We start from the raw sequence: 23,425 nt of genomic DNA, 5'->3' as shown, positions 1-23,425 counted from the left end.
GTGGGGACAGAAAGAGGCATATTAGTACAAGAAGTATACTCAAAAGTCACTAGTTAGAACAAAAAAAAAAATCACACACATTAGTAGATTAGAGATTAGAGGTTCTACTTCCTAAATGTCTTAGATTTGTCTCGTTTTCAAAAAAACATAGATCAGCATAGGGGACAAAACTGAGTAGTGATTACACTGTGATAGTTATCTAGCACACGCCTGATACCATCCAGTTAGAGAACAGACTCATTGTTCCAGAAGGTTTAGATGCACAACTGCACTGTGATCAGAGAGCAAATGCCTTTACTTTAGCCCACTGTTTACAGGCAGAAAGAAAACAAATGTTTGTATCGTGTCCCCAAGCCTATACACACAAAGCTCCAAACTACCCCAAACTGAACATGAAACACATTAGACTATGTTCTTTGGTACAATGTCTGAGGGTGATGTTTTCCTGAAAGCAGGCACAACGTTTGTGAAATGATAGGCTGAATAAACAATGACAAACGTTTGTGAGAAACCAGACCAGTCATTTTGAAACTTCTCTGCCACTGAAAGTAGAATGAGCTTATCAGGATTTCAGAGAGATGGCCCCAAAGGTTCTCTACTGAATACCTGAGAAGTCAGCTACAGAGCAGTCACTCAGTAGCAATTACAACATAAAGGTACTGTTCAGGTTCATTCCACACAGTTAGCACAAAAAGATCAACAATTTATCAATGACCAAGCTGAGGCAGACTTTGGTTCCCAGTGTAATGCAACAAGGCAAGGGCTAAGAACAAGTTGACATATGGGATCCTTGGCTCCCGGCGCCATAAACTCTCAGATGCTGCACCTTTTCCACCAAGCCAAACATTCAGCCTATGACCTCTAGAGGCATGCACTTTATTTTCCTTCCTGGCTGAAACACCACCACAGACACAGGAGCAAAAATCTAGAGCACGACTAAGACACAAGAGGATGCATCCCAACAGCAGCCTCCCCCGAAGCACTAGACATTCAAGGTTAGCAGCCCACTATGGATTCTGGTGCACAGCACCCCATTACTGCTCAATGTGATTTTAGTTAGGCATGGAAAGTGTTGATGATCCCTTACTCACCACCTTCTCAACACGGCTAGGTAGGACTACGCTGGCCAGAGGGATACTAACAGGGAGTTTATTGGGCTGCACTGTGCTGAGAGGAATACTGATAGGTAGGCTGGTGATAGTTTCTCCATTACTCACAGAGGTTCTCTCTCTTAAACCCTGTAAATGCAAAAGAGAAAGTAATGTTCTCAACTGCAAACTATTACTGAAAAGACATCCTAAACTAATGGTAACTTGCTCATTTAGATTTTGTCTTTTTTTTTTCCTCATGTTGAGAATTACATGATTCAGAGTGACAACTATATAGCAAAAACAGGGCATGCATGGAGCAGCTTTGTTACCAACATCAGTCTACTGGGACAGCAACATCCAACGGCACAGAAATACATAAATTAAAGCTACTACTGCCCCTAAGCATAAGAAAAAAGATATCTGAGGTGAGCTCATTTCCTAGTGTCTTTGTTACAGCTCTGTGAAAAACACTCATCTAACAGAGTTTGTATCTTGAGGTCCTCTGTACACAGAAGATGGAGTAGCCAGAAATTTTTCCATGGTAACCTCCTGTGGGAGGGCACCTGCTTGCTCTGAAATGAGCACCAATAGGATTCATGGCAGAACCAATGTGGACAATTTATTACTTTTTTTTTTTTTTTTAATACAAAAGACAGTTTAGTTTTCAAGTCAAAGTACACTCACACCAGGTCAAAAAGAAGTCCTGCTGCATTACTGGCACAGTTCACATGCAAACCAGTGACTCAAAGGTAAGCATGCCTTTCACGAGCACCGTATTCTCTCTTCCTCTAGCCAGTTCCTCTTTTTTATTGCACCACACCTACTGTAATTTATATTATTTTCCATGCCAAGTTGACCAAGCACACCTGCTTCTCCTAGTCTGGCCAACTTTTTGTTCTACAAGGTGTAAAGTCTCTGAATTCAAGCAAAAGCAAATCTTTTACCTTCTCGCCTGCAATTGGTAAGGCCGCTGGGGAAGAGGGCCGAGTTTCCTGAGGACTCAGCTTTATGCCATTTGAAATACCAGGGCTTGGATACGTAAGGCCATTCTCTTTGACGTGGTCAGCTCTGTGAACAGAGATGTAGGATCATTAGAATACAAATCTAACTACTTTTGTTTTGCCAGGAATTCCCATACCAAACTCCAGGTACCATACCACCTTATTTACCTGATCAGCTAGCACTGCAGGTTTTGCTGAGACAAAACATTTAAGTACTCAAAACATGACTTTTAAAAACGTTTTTCCACAATACAAATAAAACACTTATTAAAATAATCAAACCCCTCCATTCCCAACCTAGGAAATGATCGCACTCACCTCTGTATCTCATTAGTTGTTGCTTTTCCGTTGACTGCATGGTCTTGATTCAAGTGTCTCCTTAGTGCTATTTTAGCTGGGGAAAACCTGGTATAATCAGGTAAGGACAAGCTCGTCATCTTGTCTGCTTTCTGTCTGCTGCTGTGGTTTGGGGTACAAGGTACTATTTCTTGGTCCAGGTGAGAAGTCGTGTACTGAGGGGTGTTCTGCTTGGAGGACGGCCGGCTAAAAGTGTTATGGATTTCATAGGGAGTAGCATGGCCATTCATGGACAGTTCAGGGCTCATGCCATTGATCGGGGGCATAGGAAATTTAGAGCATTCAAGCTCCAGTTGGAACCTGTTGTGATCAGCCTCAGGATCACGGCTCAAATGGTTTTTATTGCGTAGCTGTACTGACAATGACTCATCAGATGGCGTGTACGATTTCAGCTGCATTAGCTCCTGCTGTCTTTGACTTTTCTCAAGTTCCACAATGCTGATCTTTAAATGAAGAGGAGGACAATGATTAAAGACCACACTTAACAAATTCTATTACATTATGGAGTTTTGCCTTGATATGCTTATCAGAACAACTGACCCCATTTCCGGGAATAAAAAACAAGTGACCCACAATTTGAGGGACAAATTTCAATGTGCTATTACAAGTTTAAGACCACAACATGAAGGCAAGGGGAATGGCTCACATGCTTAGAAAACACCTTTTTCATTTTGGAATCAAATGTAAAATATCCTCAATGTCTATACAGAATATGGAGTAACTCAATATTGTCAGTCATTAATGGAAAAGGTCAATTCCTGCCTAGGCATCCAGTAAAAAGGCTGGATTAGCTTTAGAACCAACTTCACAAGGAAGGAAAAGTTCTTCAGTCACAGAAGTTTCATTTCTTTTTCATTGTGGTATCATTCTGTGGGATCTGATTCCTGAACTGAGAATTCAGAGCACAAAGGTGACATTACCATGAAGCCACATATTATGCTAACGAGCGAGACTTTTTTTTTTTAAAGCCAGTCATGCTTTTTAAATAATGTGTAATGATAAATCATGATTCCTTCTTCCACAGCATTACCAGGGAATCAGGTCATAGAATATGCTTTCCTTAAAAGTCATCTACGTTCATATTCTTCAAGCTTACTAACAGACACTCCCCTCCCCCAACAAACGGATTGATCTTCAGAAAAAAACAAACACCTAGCTTATCCCTTAGTATCCTATTTAGTCACGTACTCTGAAATGGCCCCTTGTCCAGGAGCTACCCTGTGTTGGTGACTCTAGAGTTGTTTCTTGCTCTGTACCTGCAGTTCCAAACAGTGCTTTTGTTTCTCAGAAATCTGATTCTTCAGCGCCTGCTTCTCTTTCAGCAAGTTCTCCAGTGACAATGTTGACCAATCCAGCTTCAGTTCTTCACAGCGTGCTTTAAGCTGCAAAGACATGAGATAAACAGATCAAAAGACAACTTTCAACTTTTCACACCACTCAAGGTACACAGTGAAAGGCATGCACCTTTCATCTGGATATCTGCAAGCAACTTCTTATCCTCTCAGCTTAAGCAAAATACCACCACAAAAGGGTCCTGTAGTCCCTGTCTAATGGGGAAGGCAGTGGCCTGGTTCCTTCTTAATATACTGTTAGCACCCAGCCTCACTAGCAACTTCCATTCCCTTGCCTAACTTAACAGTTTGAGTTACTGAGATTAAAAACAGAAGTTATGGGTACTACAAAGCAAGTGCTGTACACACTTTTTTTTGCCAGAGATCCAGATAAAGTGACAAGCCCACATACAGCTGTGCAGCTGTTTAAGAGACACAGATGAGGCCAGCAAACTGCTACCTCAGCATCTGGTTATGATTAAAAAAAGGTTTCCAAGAAGTACCACCTGCATTCTTTTCCAGAAATTCTTCTCAGTTACAGAGAAGCTATAGCAGCTGGAGTGGTTTGGTTTTTTTTAATTATTATTATTCATTAAGATACCTAGAGAGGGAGGCAGCCCTCAGCTCATGATCTGTCCTCCTTACACGGATGGGAGCATCACTATGCTACTCAAATACAAGCACTGTACGCACCAGCTGTAAGCTCTGGTTCCTGAGTTCGCTGTTATCCTTCTCCAGCTGTTTCGTCTGTTCTTTCAGTTGCTGATTGTGAGCAGAGATTTCCTTCTGAGCCTGAATCAGGTCATTGTATGTCAGCGCCTTAACTCCCAACTACAAAATGGAGGGTAAAAGGGGAAGAGATCATTCAGTAAGGTCTTGACACACTAATTCCAGACAACTGTCACATTCAAAAGAAAGACTGCAGAACTTCTGCAGCTTCCAGAAAGCCCCCCAACATTCTCCAAAGCACTTCGTCATCACTAGGAGATACAGAAGTTGCTCTTGCCAGACAGAACAACTGTATTTTTGTAGAGCTACCATGTTTCCTTCTATGAGTCCAAACTTGTATTTGTAACACAGAGTTTGTTCAACTAGCTGTGGGTGTATCCTTTAATAAAATACCACAGTGCTGTGATCTGTCACCCCCTTCTCTTGGATACAGTATCACACAACAATTTCAACAATGAAAATGAAACCTAATCAAATATTGAAAGATTCCGTGTGATTTAACATGATCTACTGCAAAAAGGAGACTACTTTGAGACTACTCTAGACATGCTCATTTTTAATCAAAAGCATTTGCTTGCAGATGACAAACAAACACACACTTCCAGCAAACCAGGGTTGCTACCTCATCAAGTTTCTGTTGAAAAAGACGTTTAATTTCCTCTTTCTGTGCCTGGCAGTGGGTGAATAACTGCTGTGCTGTCCCCAGTAGCTGTGCATTCTTCTCCTGGAAGAGGGAAGAGACAATATATATTTAGCATCAACTGCAGCACAATCCCTCTTGTTAAGATGTTTACATCTAGTTTGTACAGCAAGTTGGGTGTGACTGAGCTCAGAGTAGAAACTTATGAAAAAATCCAGCTCTCAGACTTCTATGACACTGTTTTTATTAGTATTGAACACTTCGGTGAAGCTTAGTAGGTTGAAAAGAGATTTGGGGTAGTTTATTTTGCTATATGGTAAGATATAATCTGGACAGTCTTAAATTCATTTTTATCCTCCTAGTACACTGTAAAGCAGTAGTAATAATTACATCCTTGTAAAGAAGTAGTAATAATTACATCCTACAGAGCAGAAATGGAACTGGAAAAGATTATCTGTATGATACCTGTTACTAAAATGGGAACAGAACCTGAATCTCCAGAGCCCCGACTGAGGATTTTCTTACACAATACCCATGTCTCATGGAAGGCACTCAGTAAATGAAAATACACTGTGAGGGACGTGGGAGGAAAGTCATAAATAAGCCAAACCACTTGTACTTCTTCCAATGCCAAAATTACTTCGGCAGGCCACCCAGCCCTTCCAATGGCAGAACATTTCCTGCCCATTACATTCCTTAACTAGATACTTGCTTACTCGTTTCACGGTCACGCACCATGCAGGCAGCAAAGTGCAAGAACTGGGCTGTCATTTTTTTCAGTTCCAAACTGGAAGATGAGTGAAGGGAGAATAAAAAGTTCTGGAGATGACACTTTTCTCCAACTTTTGCTGCTGAAATCAAACAGGAACCATGAAAAAACTGAGCTGTCACCCCAGAAAAAGTTGATAACAAGAGCAAAAAAAAATGCCTTCATCTTCCAAGCAGTCCGTTAATGAAGTGAAGCTGCAGTGCTGGCAGGTCCAGTACATGTGAAAAACACACTGGCCCTGCCACACAGCTCATATTGCCATTCACGCCAATGACTTGGGAAAACAGTTGAGTCACTGCAAAGCTAAACTGCCTGTCACAGGTGATGCTGAAAAAGTGGTTTATGCTTTCAACATCAGCCATTTCATTCATCCTTTACAAGCAGTGGAAGAGCTGACAGCTCCATCTAAGGGTACTCCAAGTGAACTAGCAGCTCACAGCATCTTGTTTATTTTAAAACTGTATTATCTAAACGTTTTTATTGTACTTAAAAAACACCTCACATTAGATGGAGTTATTAAATAGCATATACAACAGCACCTCATCCAGAAGAGTTCTGCTTCTGCTTTTGTGCAGTTTAACTAGCCTTGCTCAGTATAACACTCCATTAAAAAAAAATCTTTTCACACTGAATTTCTCATTTCAATGTCAAGGTATGAAACAGCTGTCAGACACCACTATGAGGTGATTGCTTTTCCACACTCAAATTATGCTTCCAGCATACAGCACAATATTTGTGCACCATCATTCTTCATTCTATTTTCTGTGCAAGAAGCTAAGTCAAATTTATGCCGACTTTTCCGACAACAAACACAGTAGTAAAAAAAAATGTTATTTCAGGAAGAAAAAAAAAAAAAAAGGAAATTCAAAGTGCTGTTTGAATATGAAAAATGGGAACAACCATAAGAAAAAAAAGGCTGCATGAACAGCACACCAGCATCAGCCCATTCTTAGTAACGAATGAGGTAGCACATGTTAAGCTCTCTCATCTGGAAAAAGAGTTCCCGTTACGGGAAATCCCACAAAACAAATCAGCTTTATGCTGGCACTTTCAGAAAGCCCTCACAGGCAAGGAAATCCTCCATGGGAGCTACCAAAAGCAGGAATTGGTCAGATATTAAAGGTTATAGTTGAGCCCTATGGGGAAATGTTCTCCACATAAGTAGCAAGCATAGGCTCTTTCATTGGGACTAATTTATAAAGCAATTAAAACTGAGGTAAGGCAATACAAGAAGAAAAGGTGTTTAGGCAGTAAATCTCCTCCCTCTGCTGGAGAGATGGCTCCACAGCAAAGAAAAACACCACACACTTCCCAGCTGCAGTATTTCCTTTGCCTTTCCATGTACTTCAACTCACATTTTTGTACATTTACACTTTGTCCACCCATGTAATCTTAGCGTATTAAGACTATCAACACTGATAAATGGACTGAAGCATCCTTAAGTCATTTATACAACAGATTTTTTAATCCCATACTTTAATCTGTTGCAAGTCTAATGAACCATCTTGATGCTAGAGTATTCAGATTTTGTTTTAGGCTTTCCTACAGTGGGAAAAGACAAAGCTGTCAAAAACAAGAAAATTTAACTTCAGAGAATTAGTTTGTGGTTCTTCTCCCCCTCATCCGCACTCCCCCCCCCCCCCTTTTTTTTTAAAGCAGCCCTTACACAGAGCTGCTACAACCTTCAGCTAGATTAAGCACAATTTAATTATCTCGGGGCAGTTCTACTGGCAAATCACAGGATGCATCTACGCAGGGAAGCTCATCTAAGGGGAGGGCAGGAGTATTCAGGCAGTGCATACTGCTGGAAAAGTTGACCACCACCTCTTTCTCCTGTGACCCATGAGACATTTAGAGAAGAAAAGCAGCTGCCAATCCCAAGTAGGAGAAAAGGAGAGGGTTCAAGACACCAGCTTCCTGCATTTATGCACACAGCTTCACATCAAAATAGAAGAAACGGAAACACTGAAGTGAGCCTCTCAGGTTGGGGGGCACCATAGGGAAGAGAGATGATACATTTTCCCAGTCTGCAGATAGGAAATTCAAGCATGTAAAGACTGACCAAGTTAGCAATAAGATCTCCACATACAATCATTCAGTCTAATTATTACTTTGGTAGAGTCTCTATAATTGGCCTGGTGCAGTACTGGTGTTCAAGTGCACACAATTCCAATCTCCACCTTTTTTCCCCCACAACTAAGGTATCTGGTTGGCTGGCAATTTTGTTTAGAAACGACAAAAGACACCTACCTTTTCCTGCTCCAGTAACTGTTGCAGACTTGCTTTATACTGAGGAGTTTTCATGTATGCCATGAACTGCATGTACTGGATCTTAAAAGAGTCTGCAAAAGAAACAAGGAGATGATATATTTCAAGTGAGAGAAAGTGCAATGCTCCAAAAGACTGCTTGCTCCCTTGACCTCCCACCCTTGCTCTCACTTCCTTTTTGTTTGGATTCTCAGGCAAACCAAGCCATTAAGGATCAATTTAAAGCATGCTGGAAAAGTCTTCTGGTACAAGCTGAACTCTTGAATCCATTAGCTACCTTTAATAGGTAATCCAGTGAAAGTCATGACGCTGCATTCTAAAATGAGGAAGATGATGGGTGCTACTGCTGCGCTTGCACAATGAAAGAGGAGTTGAACAGTTTTTAATGCACTGTCAGTAAAAGGAATACAAGACTAGCTGTAACAGCCGAAAGGGGCACTGAGCTCACAGCACTCATTCTCCCAGAATCCTATGATGGGGCTTGCTGTATTCCTCCTGCCCCCACAGAGATGACAAGCTCCATGCCCACGTTCATTCTCTCTCCAGGGATTACTTGCTCCTCACCCTCACACTCCTTTTACTCCTATTATGCAACACCTTCTTTCTCCCCAGCCCTCCTGGGGTCCTTTCATCATGAAGCCAACCACATGACTAAGTCCAGTCTGCTGCAATCACAGGCAACCAGAACATGCAACAGACATTACACAGACTGTTGCAGCAAGGTTTCCTCCAGACAAGTGTAATTCCCCTCACCGCTCCCCAGGAAACACCCAACTCACTCCTTTTCTCTCTTTCTCTACAATAAGTCACTCACAACCATAACACAGTGCAGGAAGAGAGCAGAAGTTAAGGACATCACAGATGCCTTAGGTCTGTACAACAGAAGGAAACATTACAGTAGAAAGGATCAAGGGGGAACAACACCCAAGGTTTTCTTTAAATCAACTCTTGTATATAGAAAATATTTTCCAATCACACCACCTTTGTGACTCCCGCCCCCCCAAAAAAAACCACTCTGACAATCTCATTACTGTTTGACTTTGCTGTAAGTTTCACAGGGAAAATGGAGTGTTGTTGTCCAAGACTGTATCGCTTAAGAATAAAAGAATGGTTTCATTTAAAATGAAGTTATTTCTGGACTAGCCATTTCCATTTAAAGTTATTTTGGATTCCTGCTAAATCCATTTCTTCCCATTTGTGCCAAATGAGAGCTAAATAACGTCAAAAACACAGACCAAGACATCAACTTCAGCAGCAAGTTGGCCCCCAATATGCAGCTTTCCACAGTGGCTGTCTATTAACAGCCATTCAATTTAGCGTATGCTTAGAAACGTCGAAGGAAAAATCCCCATCACGAACACTGTGACAATGTTACAGCCATACCTAGCAGCTTTTGTAGTGCAGGGGGGGTAGGTGTCACCAGTAGCTGGTTAGATGAATGCCGTTGCACTTTAGGAGGTAGTTGGTAATACGGACTATGAGGTGACTTGTATGCATCTGAAGAGAGACAAAAAGATAACCTTTCATTGTTTCTGGCAAGGGCACAGAAGGCTTTATTATTCAAAGGCATGTTATTTAAAATGTTTGGACGGGCATCTACAGCTTATCTTTAGAAGAGGAGTCACAAAGACAAGCTGTCAACCACAGCACAGCTCCAGCTCCTGGTCAAATACCTACAGACAGTTTCAATCACCATCACCTCACAGAGACACACCATCCCCCCAGGAGCATTTTGCTTTGGTGGTAAGGAAAAAGTTATGGCACAAAACCAAACTAAACCCAGCACTAAAGCAAGAATGACCTCCCTGCATTCATTCAGAGGCTCAGATCCTTATCTGTGCTCACATGGCAGGGAAGGGCTTCTCCTAATGCCTGCTTTGAACTCACCCTGAGGAGAGGATGAAGATGTCTGTGAAACAGTTTGAGCATGCAGAAGTTCTAGTGCAGTTTGGTTCTTCTTAGTCTTGCGCTCTGTATTTGCAGTGTTCATTTTCTTGGGACGTCCTCGTTTCCTGCCTGCCATTTTCCTTCCTTTTTTACTTAGCTTTTTCTTCCGTGCTTTCGAGGGAGATGGCTTTTTAACAGAATTTGCCCCAGCTTTTTCTTCTTCAGCACCAGAATCCTAAGAGATTTTTTAAAAGCCAAAAGCACTTCAGTCTTTTCTACCTACATACGCAGCCTTTACTTTAAGCATGCACCTATAAAATTATTAAACAAAGTTATTAAAGTAAACCAATGCATTGCAGTTAAATAACTTGCCAATGAAATAGACTGGCTTGGGATTAGAGCTGTCCCCAGCACCCAAGTTGTGCTAATTCCCTTCTGCACCTACTCATTACAGAGAAAGAAGTCTAACTGTTGTCTAAGAAAAGCTGATTATACCTTCTCTATTGACTATATTCTTCAACTAAATTTAATTAAAAAGTCAAAGTACATTCAACGCTTTATGTTTTTGTGCATGAGCAGTTGCTGCATCTCTAACAGTGCCATGCAACTGAAGGAGAAAGGAAGCCTTTGCAAGAGACTCGGCACACTCTGAATTCCATTCAAGGGCTTATGACTCAGGGAAAGCTCTGCAAGCCAATGCGAGGGTGGTCAACCAACTCTTCTGTTCATCTTGCAATACTTTTTTTCCAGAATTATTGGTGCAATTCCCAAGTGTCACTCAATCATATTTTTGTCCACAGCAACAGCAATACCAGTTTATATACTCGGAACAAACAGTCTTCCCACAGAATCAGGCTTTTCCTGACAGATTATGAATTCATTTAAAGCTCAAGAGAAAACGTATTTACTCTACAAAAAATGCTGGACAGTTCACCTTATTTTCTTGAACCTTCGTTGGAGTAGTTGTGTTGCTCTTATTTTCTCGTTGTTGACGACGTCTAGCTGCCTCTTGTTCCTCCTGAACAAATATTTTACACAATTTAAAAATTTGTTCTTAGATTTTGCACTAATACGGATCCCTGCATTTCCTGACTTAGTCTTCTAAGAGAGCTAGGTGTAAGTATTCATATCATACAAAGCCAAATTTAAAAAAAAAAAAAAAAAAGTAAAACAACTTTGTTACCAGCTGGGGAAAAACACTCACCCTGCTCCAGGCTACAGTCAGTCAGAAAAGGAAGTTAAGTGCAAGTCATCCTTTTGCGTTGCATTACCTACTATAATGGGTTTCAAACATGTGGCCACAAAGGATAGGATATTAAGCCCCAACATCTTCCCTTATTCTGCCCCACCTCCCAAGTCTACCCCCAAGATCATACACTAGTATTTCATGTTTTCTTTAATAACACAAGTTTTAAATATTACAATATCTTTACCTATACCCCCAATATTTCATGTATCACTTTTCAAGTCATATAAGTTTTTTAATGGCAAAGCCATTAATCATTATCTAATTCAACTTTAACCAAGTCCATGGAATACAGCATAAAAGCAATTTTGAAGCTTAATTTTCTACTAGCCACTAAGGCCAGGACATTTCAAACATCTCACTAAAAGCGCGTCTTGTACCTTCCACGTGAGGTTAAACTTCCACAAAAATTCAGACAACTCCAACACCTCTTCAGTTTGAGAAATTTATCAACCAGATTGCATGAATGGCAGATTTAAACAGCTTCACCATTTAAAGCAGGGTAGTTCAAAAGTACACGGATGCCATTCTGTACCTAAGGTACCACTGGTCAGTTTTAAGACTAATCTTCTCCTAAAGTTTTGAATTGCATGTCCTTGCTTCTTTCCATTACTTAGAATACCAGCACCAGTTATTTCACATGGATAAAGCCCAGTCTTAAAAATCCTCTGGCATTTTAATTCCACACGTGATAGTACAGACTGCAGCAACTGACAACACATTTCACATCTCAAATAGCAAGTCCCAAAAGTTGAAGCTCAGAGTGCACTTCAGCTTCATTTTCATGCAGCTGAACACTGGGACAGATTCAAATTACCCTTTCCCTCTTAAACTTCATTTCTTCAATGAACAAATAGCTCTTTAAAGGTCTCCAAGGCAAGGGAAAAACACCATGAGGTTGGCCCGTTAATTACCTATTATAAAGCTCTTAAACATTATTGTATTAGTGCTTGATGGCATATGATGCTTTGCTTCAATTAGCTCCATGCACATGTTCCTTATGTATCAAGAAAACTCAATTTGCTATCAATTCCGTACATTTAACAAGTGACTAAGGTCCTCAGACTGGCTGCCCCATTATTTTGAATTTTGTACAAAAAATATCTGAAACTTACCCTGAGTTTTGGATTTTTGAGACTAGAAAAATAGTTTTCAAGCTGCAAATACAAAGATAGTCATTCTGTAAGTTGCGACAGAAAAATACATAAGAATAAAATAATTTAAGACAAATGCAGAAATTAACTGTTTTTCTTTCTGCTAAGCTACATCAAGAAGCCATTTATATTCTTTCTTTTTAGAGACAAACACATTGTGTGGCAGGACATAATCCAAGCCTCAACAAGGTTTTATCGTCTCCACCACAGCCTACCCTTGGTTTAAAGCTTTGTGTAATGTATCTCCACTCAGCAGAAGGCTATTTTCAATGAAGCTACTTCACTCCTGTACTCCACTAAAATATTTATCAGCACTCTAGTATATTCTTTAACAAAAGCACTGTTGAACTAAAGCAGACTGAGAAAAAATACTGTATCGTATTGCACACAAAAAACTCAGCATAGGAATAAAGTATTTTTCCACAAAAGTTTGTTTCTACAGGGTTGGTTTTGCTTTCTATAACTGAAAAGATAAAAACAAGCAGCGAATGCATCAGCATTGTTACTGAGCTTTGGTTGGTTCTACATCAACTGAAAGATCAATTAAAACTGAGCATTATTACTATGGCAGTCTGTACACCACAAAGGAAAATGATGAGTTAAAGACCCTCAGAGTCTTCACTTAATGTGTAAGCTATAGTGCAAGACCACCACTACGCACAGATGCTATCCTGGAACACGAGAAAGAATTATACTTGTAAATTTATACACCCTCAAGTAATTAACAGACTGCCATAGTACTGCCTGAAGTTTCCTTGCTGATTCCAGAGCAGGTAAAGCAGCCAGAGATCAACTGGTCAGTAGTTATACTCACTATGGTTCGGTCAATAGTATGCAGGTAGTAAGAAACTGGTTTCCCGGTCCATGACACAGACCCTTTCAGTGGTGATAGCTCCACAACTCTCATTATAGTGCCAATATCTAAAGGAAGAAAGTCAAGTTAGGGAGCCTGAGCTTGCTCTGTTTGCCACTTAGTTCTATCCAGCTGAAAGTAGCCCTGCAATGGTAAAAGCATGCTCACAACAAAACTCTAAGCTTCACATACAGAAAGCAATGGCCTAAAAGAAAGTGCTGCAGTGAGTTTAAAAAGCAGTTCCTTGTTCTCTTGTTGATCTAGTTTTTATTTGCTCAGGAATAACCATTCTAGAGTAAAATGATGTGCTAGTGTAACTTTTTAAACAATGCAACATTCCCGTGTCTATTTTCATCTGTTATAACAGGCAGGATTTAATTAGATAGGACCAGTTCAGAATCTTGTTAGATCCAACCCATGTAAACTGTAACTGCACTAAATTTGGATTGAAGACAAATATGTTTTAAATTTGCTTTCTTGCCTGTATTTGTTTTGTTCCCTAGAATTAATAGGTATGGGATGTGCCTAAGTATTTCCATAACCACTGAACACTAAAGTGGCATGACTACAAGAAATTATGGCACATTTCTAATTAAAGGGAAAATAATTACCCAGAGGAGTCAAAAAGCAAGGTTTAGGATTCAGCAACTTCAGTTGCTATTTTAACCACATTTTAATACTTGCTTTTGTTTGTCCAACTCTTCCCACATTTCTATTTCTTTTTCCAGGTGATACAACTAGGACAAAATTGGTATATTGATAAAAAAAAGGTTGACTCCTTTCTAAAGGGTTATCATTTCCACCATATATTTAAATTTATTTAATTATTCATATATCAGATGAAAACATGAGACACACTCAGGCACAAAAAAAAAAAAAGACAAGCTGAATTAAAGTATTACAGAAAGCCTTCTAAGGCAGCAGCATGAAGGTAGCACAGCAGAGTGAATCACCTTCTCTGCATGTGATGGACATGCACATTTTATGCCACAAGCTCTAAGTGGATGACATTTCCCTGGAAGCATCATTTACAACAATCCATTAAGACTGGAACAAGCCCCAGGCCTAGAGCAGCCCACGCAAATTCATTTGATATTGGTATTTCCCAAATAAAGTATAGTCACAGAATGGGATTAGGATCTAAAACTGATTTCCATTATTTTCCCCCATTGTTTGGGACAGACATCGGTAATTTCTTTTCAGATTTTTTTTTCTTGAATCCTTGTCAGAGCTTCCTATTAGCAGAAGCTATTACCTATTCTTTTGCTAAGCAATCTGACACACACAAACTTTAATTAGCTCTTTCTATATAATTTTGGTATCAATGTTCACATCAAGCATTAAGTAACAGTATATAAAACTTCAGCAATCATGAAGGTTGAAACAGAGTAAGGAGCTGGCCCAACTGACAGTCATAATCAGGCTGTTTATTGGGGGGGGCGGGGGGGGGTATATTGGCCACTTAGTCTCCTCACTACTCTTTTAATAACTGCAGTCTGCCAAACCTAGAAAAGAGGGAGATAAGATGGTCAGAAGCCAGAAAAGAAAAGGCTTGATAAGCCAAAGAAAAAAAAAATTATTTACATGGGCAGATCTCCTAAGGGAAACCACCAAAGTACCTTCTCCTATTTCATCTAGTTCTAGTGTGCTATAAAAGAGGAAGCAGACTTCGCTTAGGTGCTCTTTGCCTTATTAGCAAAATGGCAGGTGGATCTCAGCTCTCTGGAGGTTTGAGGACCTCCAGCAGCACACATCAGCTGTGTTTTATTTTCATGTACATATCTACAAAAGATTGGCAACCAAGGATCAAATGGTTAGTCAGGTTCCAAACAACCAGATGCCACAGAAAAGATTATCAAAGAGGAATAAAATGGCACTTTTGGGTGCCCGATGCTCAGGACATTCACAACAACTCGAGCTCAGTAAAAATAACTCACAATGGCACTATTTCAGTTAAATGTCTTAATGACAGTCTTCAAATTACTGTTCTTGAAAAGCATTTTACCATAAGCATCAGGCCAAAACCAGAAAAGAGAACTTGAGAGTTGTAACTCTGTACGTTACTGGCCGTGTTCATACAAGGAGGGGAATAAAGTGTTTTTGAAATCTAGAAAATGTGCTCTGGACACAGTAAATGCACGTAAAACCTGGCTTGGATCATTCTACTGCTTGCAAAGCTTTCAACAGTAAAAACTGAAAAAAGTCAGAAGCAAAACCAACAATACAGAGTGTTAGTAATCTCAGAACCTCAATAAATTGCAGTTCACATACTTGCAGAGGATAGCATTGGCAAATATCAAGTCTACTATGATCAGAAGGAAAGAAAAAACAAACTCTGTTGGCAGCAAAACAGACACAGCAACTGGGCTTTTATGGGATGGGTCTGTTTGACCAGTTCACAGAGCAGAAGATGAGGCATTCCAAAGTTGAGCAGTTCAGCATCTAAGACTTTTAAATCACAACTGGTGGGATTTACCTGTCCAAATTTAGACAGCTATGATACAAGGAACTTGCATGCAAGCTAGTCACTGTAGCTCTTTGTAGTTAATGAAGAAATGAATCACACCCTTGAAACACCTTATTTCTCTTCAGCTATAAAAGACAACTACGAAAGCCCAGGAAGAGGGGAAACACCAATGTGAGAGACACCTAAAGCTATGGATGAACCTCATAAAATAGATGCTCTTCTTAAAAAGACATTTCGCTTTGGCACATGTGTTATGATAATATACAGCATTTTTCTACTTAACTCTTTAAAAAGCAACAAAAACCCACGTGTGCAGGTAACAAATATGGCATAATTGTAGTGAATAATAAAAAGGGCATTCCTACCGCTCAAGTTTCGACTGTTAATTCTAAAATTTAGAGGTGCAAAAGGTTTTGAGGACACAATTCTCCCACCTAGAAAAAGAAAAAAAAAAAAGCAAAGTCAGTTTCTACTGTTTTTTAAAAATGACAGTTTTTAAATATAACTTAATATAGAGTCCTAAAGACCAGCTCTACTGAAACTATCACTACTGTATCATTACCAACAAAAATGTTACTTAAAGCTCATACTGACAGCATCCAGAGAAGTCAGTATGATAGTCCTGCTAGGTAGCCATGTCACTTAGAAGTGCTAGATTTTAAAAACACTTTAAAAAGGGAACACATTATTTCTCAGTGGCAATCTACAGAATATTCAGTTAGGAACAACGGTATCTTACTCCAGTTACAGTCTGTAAAACCTAAGACTGAACACTTTTATTGTTTGTTTGTTTTTTCATTCAAATGCACCAGACTGAGCATGTGCTGAAACAGAACCAGGAAGAAGATTCGGGTTTCTAAGTTTGGCAAAGAGATCTTGAACGTTCCCCACCTTGCCACTTCTCCCAAGCCACTACTGCTTAACAAAAATTTAAAAGTCACTAAAGTTAAATAAGACATTAGGTTTCAGGGTTTTATGGTTTGCATCAGAGCCCAAAAGTCACATTATTTACTTCCGCACAAAGCTGTCCTATGGGAAGCCACAGCTTCTTCGTTCATTCCACACTTTTTTTTTTAAGACATATTTATTTTTCTAACTTCTGCCATAACCAAATACATTTGTTACTCATCCAAGTGGTTAAGAGAAAAGAAAAAGACTCTAAACTACCTCAGGCATTAAGGGCTGCAGTGGCATTACTGGACATCCCCGGTCACTGGTGCCTGCAAGGCAACTTCTCAAGAAGCACACAAGACATCACCAGTGACAGTGTCCCCATTTTAATACTAATTAGTTAATACCCAGTACTAAGTGTGACAATTTTAAATAGGAGAATCCAGTAATTGAATTCAGTATGCAATTATGGAAACTGGATGCACAAAGCCAAGCCCGTGTGGCTTTGCAGTCTCCATGGCTGGGTGTCCTCTACCCACCACTGGTGCCAAGTGTCTGAACACAGGAGCCCCACAGCCAGGAACTTTGCTGGTCCCCACAACAGATGAGCAAGGACCAGTCGCTCCTCCTGCCACACAGAGCACTGGAAAAGGTCTTCATGTGCAGAGCCACCTTCAGGGAGTCACACAGATTGGTGATTCGTATGAAGATAGGACATAAAAAGCCCAAAAAATCACCATCACAGTGCAGATGTTCATCCATACGGCACAGAACAAAACCACCAACCTGGCTCCCGATGGCCATAACTAAGCTGTTACTGCCACCAGCTCCCACAGCAGCAGGAAACCAAGGGAAAAAGTTTTGAAGTTCGGTTTGTTACCTTCCTTCATGTTCGCAAATCGCTCCTTCAGTTGGTGATCCACCTCAGGACCAAAGGCAAAATTATTCACAAAAATAACACTGCAAGACAATGGTGTAGTTAATAAACAGGAACAGGCACATGGCATCCAAACATACATGCACAACTATCTCTCACCGCCTGCTATAAGCCACTGGCACTTACAGCATTTACAGGCACTTGTGAAACCAAAACACACTGCATGTCCCTGACTATACAGCTACTTCCATCTAACGAAGTGTTTTCTCCTGGCATCATTACACAAAACAGTACCTAAACCTCAACATCCACAAATACTGACCAAATAATTACATTAAAAAAAAAAATGTAAAGGCAGCCTGCTCTGACAGTTCCTCTCAGCATACAGCTGGCTTTTGCACCACAAGCTTATTAATTACATCAGCAAGTTTCAACACAGAAACAATGTGCAAAATATTTTCACTCCTCTCCCATGATGAGAGCAAACATCAACACAACAACTACCAACACATTCACCACACATAGAAAACAATCCTCCAGCACAACAAATAGACATTTCATCTTATTACTTACTCATATGCATTTAAAATATCACACTGAAACATCACAGCTTCTCTTCTAGCTCTAAATTCTCCCATAATGCAAAGGGGAGGTTTACATTTCCCAGCACAAATTTCCCTGCCCTAAACCCAGCACTTCACCCTAAGCCCCAACAGAAGAGTTGCACCTTTGTGTCTGGGTTAAGAAATCCAATGTGCGTGTGTGTGTGTGTGTGTTCCTGAAAACATCACTCACATGGAAACACAGACACCTGCACGTAGGTAGAATCATACAAACAGCATTTGGGAAAGAAGCAGAACACATCACAGATTCAAAAAGAAAAAAGAAAAATTTAAAAAAACACCTTATTTTTGAGAGCCACATAGTCTGGCTTTGATCTAAACGTCCCTGATACCTGCTCCCTACCAGCCTGCGGTAAGGGTCCTCAACATCCCCCAGAAGCCATGAGCACCCTGCATGCATACACTGTGAAGGCCGTGCTGCCATGTTGTTCCAGCATGAAGAATCGATTTATTTGCAAGAGATCTGTTTGAAACCCTCCCCTCTTAGTGCCTCCACACATGAAACATGCTCACCAAGGACAATGAGTTTAAGAGCAGCAGCCAAAGTTACTAAAAACTGCAGATAAAAAAAAAAAAGTATATACTCAAATATATGTATGTCCAATATATATATATAATATATATATATCTTGCTACTCCTTGCTCCTGGAAATTTGGGAAACCCTGCCTGGCAAGTCAAGGCTCACAGGGGTTTCTTCCTCCTCCTTCCCACCACATGCCAAAAAAGAGGCCTTGCAGAACAGCCAAGCATATTAATGTGACTAGAAAATATCCAGGAAAGGAAGGGAAAAAGTTTTCCAGATATATTTCTTAATGTTCATTCTGGCACGATGTTGTGTGCTCACATGACAGAACCACAGGAGGCCCCAGTCCACCTTGATTTCAGCCCTCTTTTCAGCACACACTGCTGAGTCCCAGTTATTTTCTGGAATACTGAACACTCACAGCAGTGAGGAGCTGGGCATCCTTTCCTCCAGAGCCCAGCCACTGGCTCACGGGAAGGGCAGCCCTCAGCTCACCAAGATGGGATGGCTCCAGTCTGAATGCATCAGACAGTCTGCAGCCTCGCTAGAGAGCAGATGCCGAACAGTTGGCACTCTCGGGACAAATGCAAACACCTAACGTTTGTGAGCAAAAAGCTACTTCTTGAATTTCTGTATCAGACAGCAACGTGGCTGAGGATCAATATGCATACATTTAGCTGCATACCAGACAAAATAAACATCTACCAGCAGTTCCCTACACTTCAGCTAAACATAAAGGAAAAAAGATTATTTTTTTTTCCAGGGAAAGTCACACAGAGACCAGAGGAGCATGCATTTGGAGTAGCGAACAACAAAGGAAAACCACACTGTGCTGCAAGGCTGGGACAAAGTCTGTCCACAAATTAAAAGGCAGCTCCAGAAGTTTAATGGAGGTACATAATAATGCAGAAGTCAGTCTGGCAGTCGCCTTCTTGATGGAGCACTCTTAAAGCAGTGTCTTGGAAGCAATCCCTAGATTGCCACAACCCTGAAGACTTTCAGAGAGCTGACAACTGCCTTCCATACCCCCATATAATAGGATGGCCTGGAAGGTCACGTTAAAACAAGACTTCTTTCTGTCCATAAGGTGGAAAAGAATATAAAGCCTTTAAAAAAATCCCTTTTCTTTACCAGCAAAAATGAGTGTAACCCTCCATACATACATGTATCTTCACAGAAATAAATATTCAAGACAATCAGCTTCAATGAATTCCCGGTTTAAGCTGGAACAGACACACATGGCTTTTGTTGTTTTTTTATGGAAAGTGAACCTAGCTGTGTGTACCAACAGCCAAAATAACTAGTATTTTGCCAGAACTCTAAAATCAAACTTGAAGGGTACGCAAAACAAGCAGGGGTCTATTCTTCTCTGTCCAACCGGAATTTATCTTGGATACACCCATGTATGTAGTATCATGGGACATACATTTAAATCCATTCTTCAAGTCAGAAAACAGTATCCAAAGAGGCCAGTATAGGAGTTGGCAGATAGGCTTTTGGTATTTGCTATGGAAATTCTATATAAAAAGCTGGCCAGCCTCCCAATTTCCATTATCCAGACTCCCAAATATTCAGTTCATAAAGCGGCATTCAATTGCTGTACTGTACCTTGTGTTTGCAATTCTCTCTCTCCATTCTTCTGAGAGGAAGTCACCTCTTTCCAGCTTAAAAAAAAAAGACAAACACAAAAACCACACACACGAGAGTTAACATTGTTCCTTTCTGCTACACGTCCCTTTTTGGCCAAGCACGCACACTGCGTTAGCCCAGCAGCACTGCTGCAAGCAAGGCCTCAGGAAGCCCAGCGGAGGCGCCGGGGGACACAGTTCCCATGGCCTGCTCTCCGCTCCCACCCTCCACTGGGGAAGGGTCCCCAGGCACCAGCGATGCCTCACGAGCGCCATGCTCCATGTGGAGCAGGCAGCTAAGCCCCGTGCTAGCAATGGCCAGCCAACACCATCTCCAATCCCCACGGATCAGGAGCAAGGTGGACCCGAAGCCGAGGCCGGGAGCACTGACAGCAGCGTCAGGCTCTTGCTGCAACTGGCATGTGAGCACCTGGCTCATCAGGGGTGCTCAGCACACACCTCAAATGCTTCCGACACATTCAAGTTGGAAGTCAGATGATGTAAAGGCAGTATTTGAAAAGAACTCTCGTTATCACTTCAGTGACGTACACAACACCTCGCTGATGGAACCACACCAAGTCCCAGGTTAATACCCACAGCTACGTGGGTTTTCTGCAGGTTAACATTTTTGCGGTTATACTTTTGAAACAAGAGAGGAATCTGATGGGACGAGCTGCTCTGCTGTGCCATGAGTAAGGCAGAATGGAGGTTGGGGGAGGAAGATAAGAGGGAGAGAGAAAGTAATATGCAGCTACATAATTAATGACCGGGACATACTTTGAAGGGGCAGGTAAGACGATGGCTTGTATTTCAACCTCACGAACATCAAAGCAACTACAGTGACTGCTTAGCATCATTTCTCTGCACATACTCCTTTGTATGGAAAGAAGTGAACATTTTGCTTATCGCTAAACTGGAATAAAATCTGGCATCTGACACAGAAGTGCCTGCACTGCAATGCAGGCTCACTCGAGCTGCTTCCAAGCCTTGCCAGCTAAGCCAGGGGACCCAGGTGAATGAAGCGCCAGAGCCTGCTGTCTTCTGCCGCTGCTTTCCCTCCCCAGCAAAGCAATCTGACTCAGAGCCACAGAAACAATGACAAATGGAGGCAAACCTGTCAGACCCACTGTGAAGGAGAAAGCCATCACTGCCAACAGAACTGGGTCTGCTTCTCAAGAGGGAAAGAGGAGGGGAAAAAAGCCCCATTCCCCTTCTGCTACACACTGTACCAGAGGGCCAACAGAAGTGCACGTCAAGGGTTCTGGGGAAGAGATCGAGAACTCTGCAAAGAGCCTGAGCTCCCTGCCACCTGGCTACCTACATCATCACATCTGCTTGAGGGGGAAACGCACTTTCTACTATCCCCACTACAGTGAAAGCAAAATACATGCTGGAGACTTAACTCAGAGATCCAACCTACTACAAGCAGTAAAAGTAAAGTGCTTCTAGACATTTTCAAAATCTCAGGCAAAAACTCACTGCAACCTCAGAGCAGTTCTAAAGAGTATTATTTTTCTCACCTAATATACCAAAACATTACTTCTGGGGCTCCGTATGCCCTACTTGTAAATTAACACCATCTCTAGATTGTTTTTAATGGATAATTGTCTTAGAATCTTATCTGTTCCTGTAGTAAATAACTTCCTTGTTGAGCAACCAAGACAGTAGCAAACCCACATGCAAGGTAACTATATTTTTTTAACAATTTTTTTTTTTTTTTTTACAAGCCAGCTTCTATATTGCTGTCTTCCATGAAACAGTCAGTTTCTAATGTCTACACAAGATTTTCACACACTAAGAGGAGAAAGAAAATCACTTCTGAAATAATGAGGTGCGATTATAAAGCCACAGGCTAGCAAGGGAACAAAGAACCAGAGTAACACGAAACTATTTTGAAATACTAAGCTTCATATAAAGGTCTTGAAATCTAACCTAGGTGGTTGCAATACTTTATTTGGATCCAATTACACTATACATTTCTCTTACCTACGTGGTTTGGAAGGGAACAGTTGTAACCAAAATCTCCACACTTCACCTTGATAGAACACATCTGGAAGCTGCTTTGCCCCTCCACTTTTGCAAAATACAGAGATGTTAAAATTCAAATGAACCACAGCCCTCTTTAAACCAATCTATTTTTGTATTGTAATGCTACCCTAGCTCACACTTAGCCAATAGTTGAGGGAAAAACCTCACCAGGAAAAAATACTGGAGTACAGAAATAACCAGATGGTCAATTGTGGTTGGGAGAAAATTGGTTATTTTTCCCCTCTGGAAGCAAGACAGTGATTCCTGGGTCAGTGGTCTACTACATTCAAAACAGAGTACAAGAGCTTTCTGACTCAGTACTCCTGACAACCAGTTTCTTTACCTACTGTCCTTGGGGGGCAATGATCAACAAATGATGGCCTAAAAGGAAGAAACCAAGCCCCTCAGTATAAACTGGTATAGGAAATCCAACAAAAATTCCCCCCAAAATCCCTTTCAACTCTGCGGCTTACAAAAATTTTAAGAGTGAAACAGGAACTGGTAAGGAAATTTCAGCTAACTCACTCCTGACCAAGCGCAGCACTCGCTACGCTGGTAGAAGAACGGCCAGGTCCATTACGGGCCTGTAGGGGCTGGCTGGCACGTCCATGTGGCACAGCACAGGCAGCAACGGGGATGCACTCAATCTCTTCCCACCAATGTCCCCACCCCCATCATGTTCCTCCTCTCTCTGAGAAACTTAATCTCCTTAGTGAATAATGAATGGAAGGGACCATCTGTAATGCAGATATTTTCATCTGATTAGACAATGCAGGAGACGTGCTTTATCTAAAAGGATAATTAGCTCACTGAAATCCGCTTCAGAGAGCTGCCAGCCTGCATTCTTTCTAAATTTAGAAGCCGAAACAGGTTTATATTCAGGTTTTTCAAATGGGTAAATTTGCTCTAGAGACTGCAGAAAGACGTTCAACGGTGTCTGATTCCCGTAACTCAAAGATGACCGGCAGGGCAGCGCGCCGGGAGGCACGCTCCAGCGGGCTCGTGTTCCCCGTGTAGCAGAGCAGCAGTTTATGGAGGTCAAGCCCTTCTTCCACGGAGGA

The 23,425-nt window shown here is 41.1% G+C and overlaps 1 protein-coding gene across 8 annotated transcripts in view; it reads right to left on the bottom strand.

Moving 5' to 3' along the window:
• Positions 1–23,425, bottom strand: part of DOT1L (DOT1 like histone lysine methyltransferase) — a 70,528-nt gene that overhangs the window by 13,224 nt on the left and 33,879 nt on the right. For all 8 annotated transcript variants that reach the window (XM_038169177.2, XM_038169176.2, XM_038169175.2 and 5 more), the window contains exons 8-22: positions 20,317–20,372; positions 17,565–17,644; positions 16,159–16,227; positions 13,288–13,394; positions 12,435–12,476; positions 11,008–11,091; positions 10,074–10,308; positions 9,570–9,683; positions 8,169–8,260; positions 5,132–5,233; positions 4,474–4,611; positions 3,706–3,831; positions 2,411–2,892; positions 2,036–2,159; positions 1,092–1,238 (exon numbers count right to left, since the gene is read on the bottom strand). In XM_038169177.2, coding sequence (XP_038025105.1) covers positions 1,092–1,238; positions 2,036–2,159; positions 2,411–2,892; positions 3,706–3,831; positions 4,474–4,611; positions 5,132–5,233; positions 8,169–8,260; positions 9,570–9,683; positions 10,074–10,308; positions 11,008–11,091; positions 12,435–12,476; positions 13,288–13,394; positions 16,159–16,227; positions 17,565–17,644; positions 20,317–20,372 — 1,998 coding nt within the window. The remainder of the gene's footprint in view (positions 1–1,091; positions 1,239–2,035; positions 2,160–2,410; positions 2,893–3,705; positions 3,832–4,473; positions 4,612–5,131; positions 5,234–8,168; positions 8,261–9,569; positions 9,684–10,073; positions 10,309–11,007; positions 11,092–12,434; positions 12,477–13,287; positions 13,395–16,158; positions 16,228–17,564; positions 17,645–20,316; positions 20,373–23,425) is intronic.

The sequence above is a fragment of the Anas platyrhynchos genome, chromosome 29 (assembly GCF_047663525.1).
Source record: "Anas platyrhynchos isolate ZD024472 breed Pekin duck chromosome 29, IASCAAS_PekinDuck_T2T, whole genome shotgun sequence".
Taxonomy (NCBI): domain Eukaryota; kingdom Metazoa; phylum Chordata; class Aves; order Anseriformes; family Anatidae; genus Anas; species Anas platyrhynchos.
Note: the sequence above shows the minus strand (reverse complement) of the source record. Positions and strands in the feature narration are given on the sequence as shown.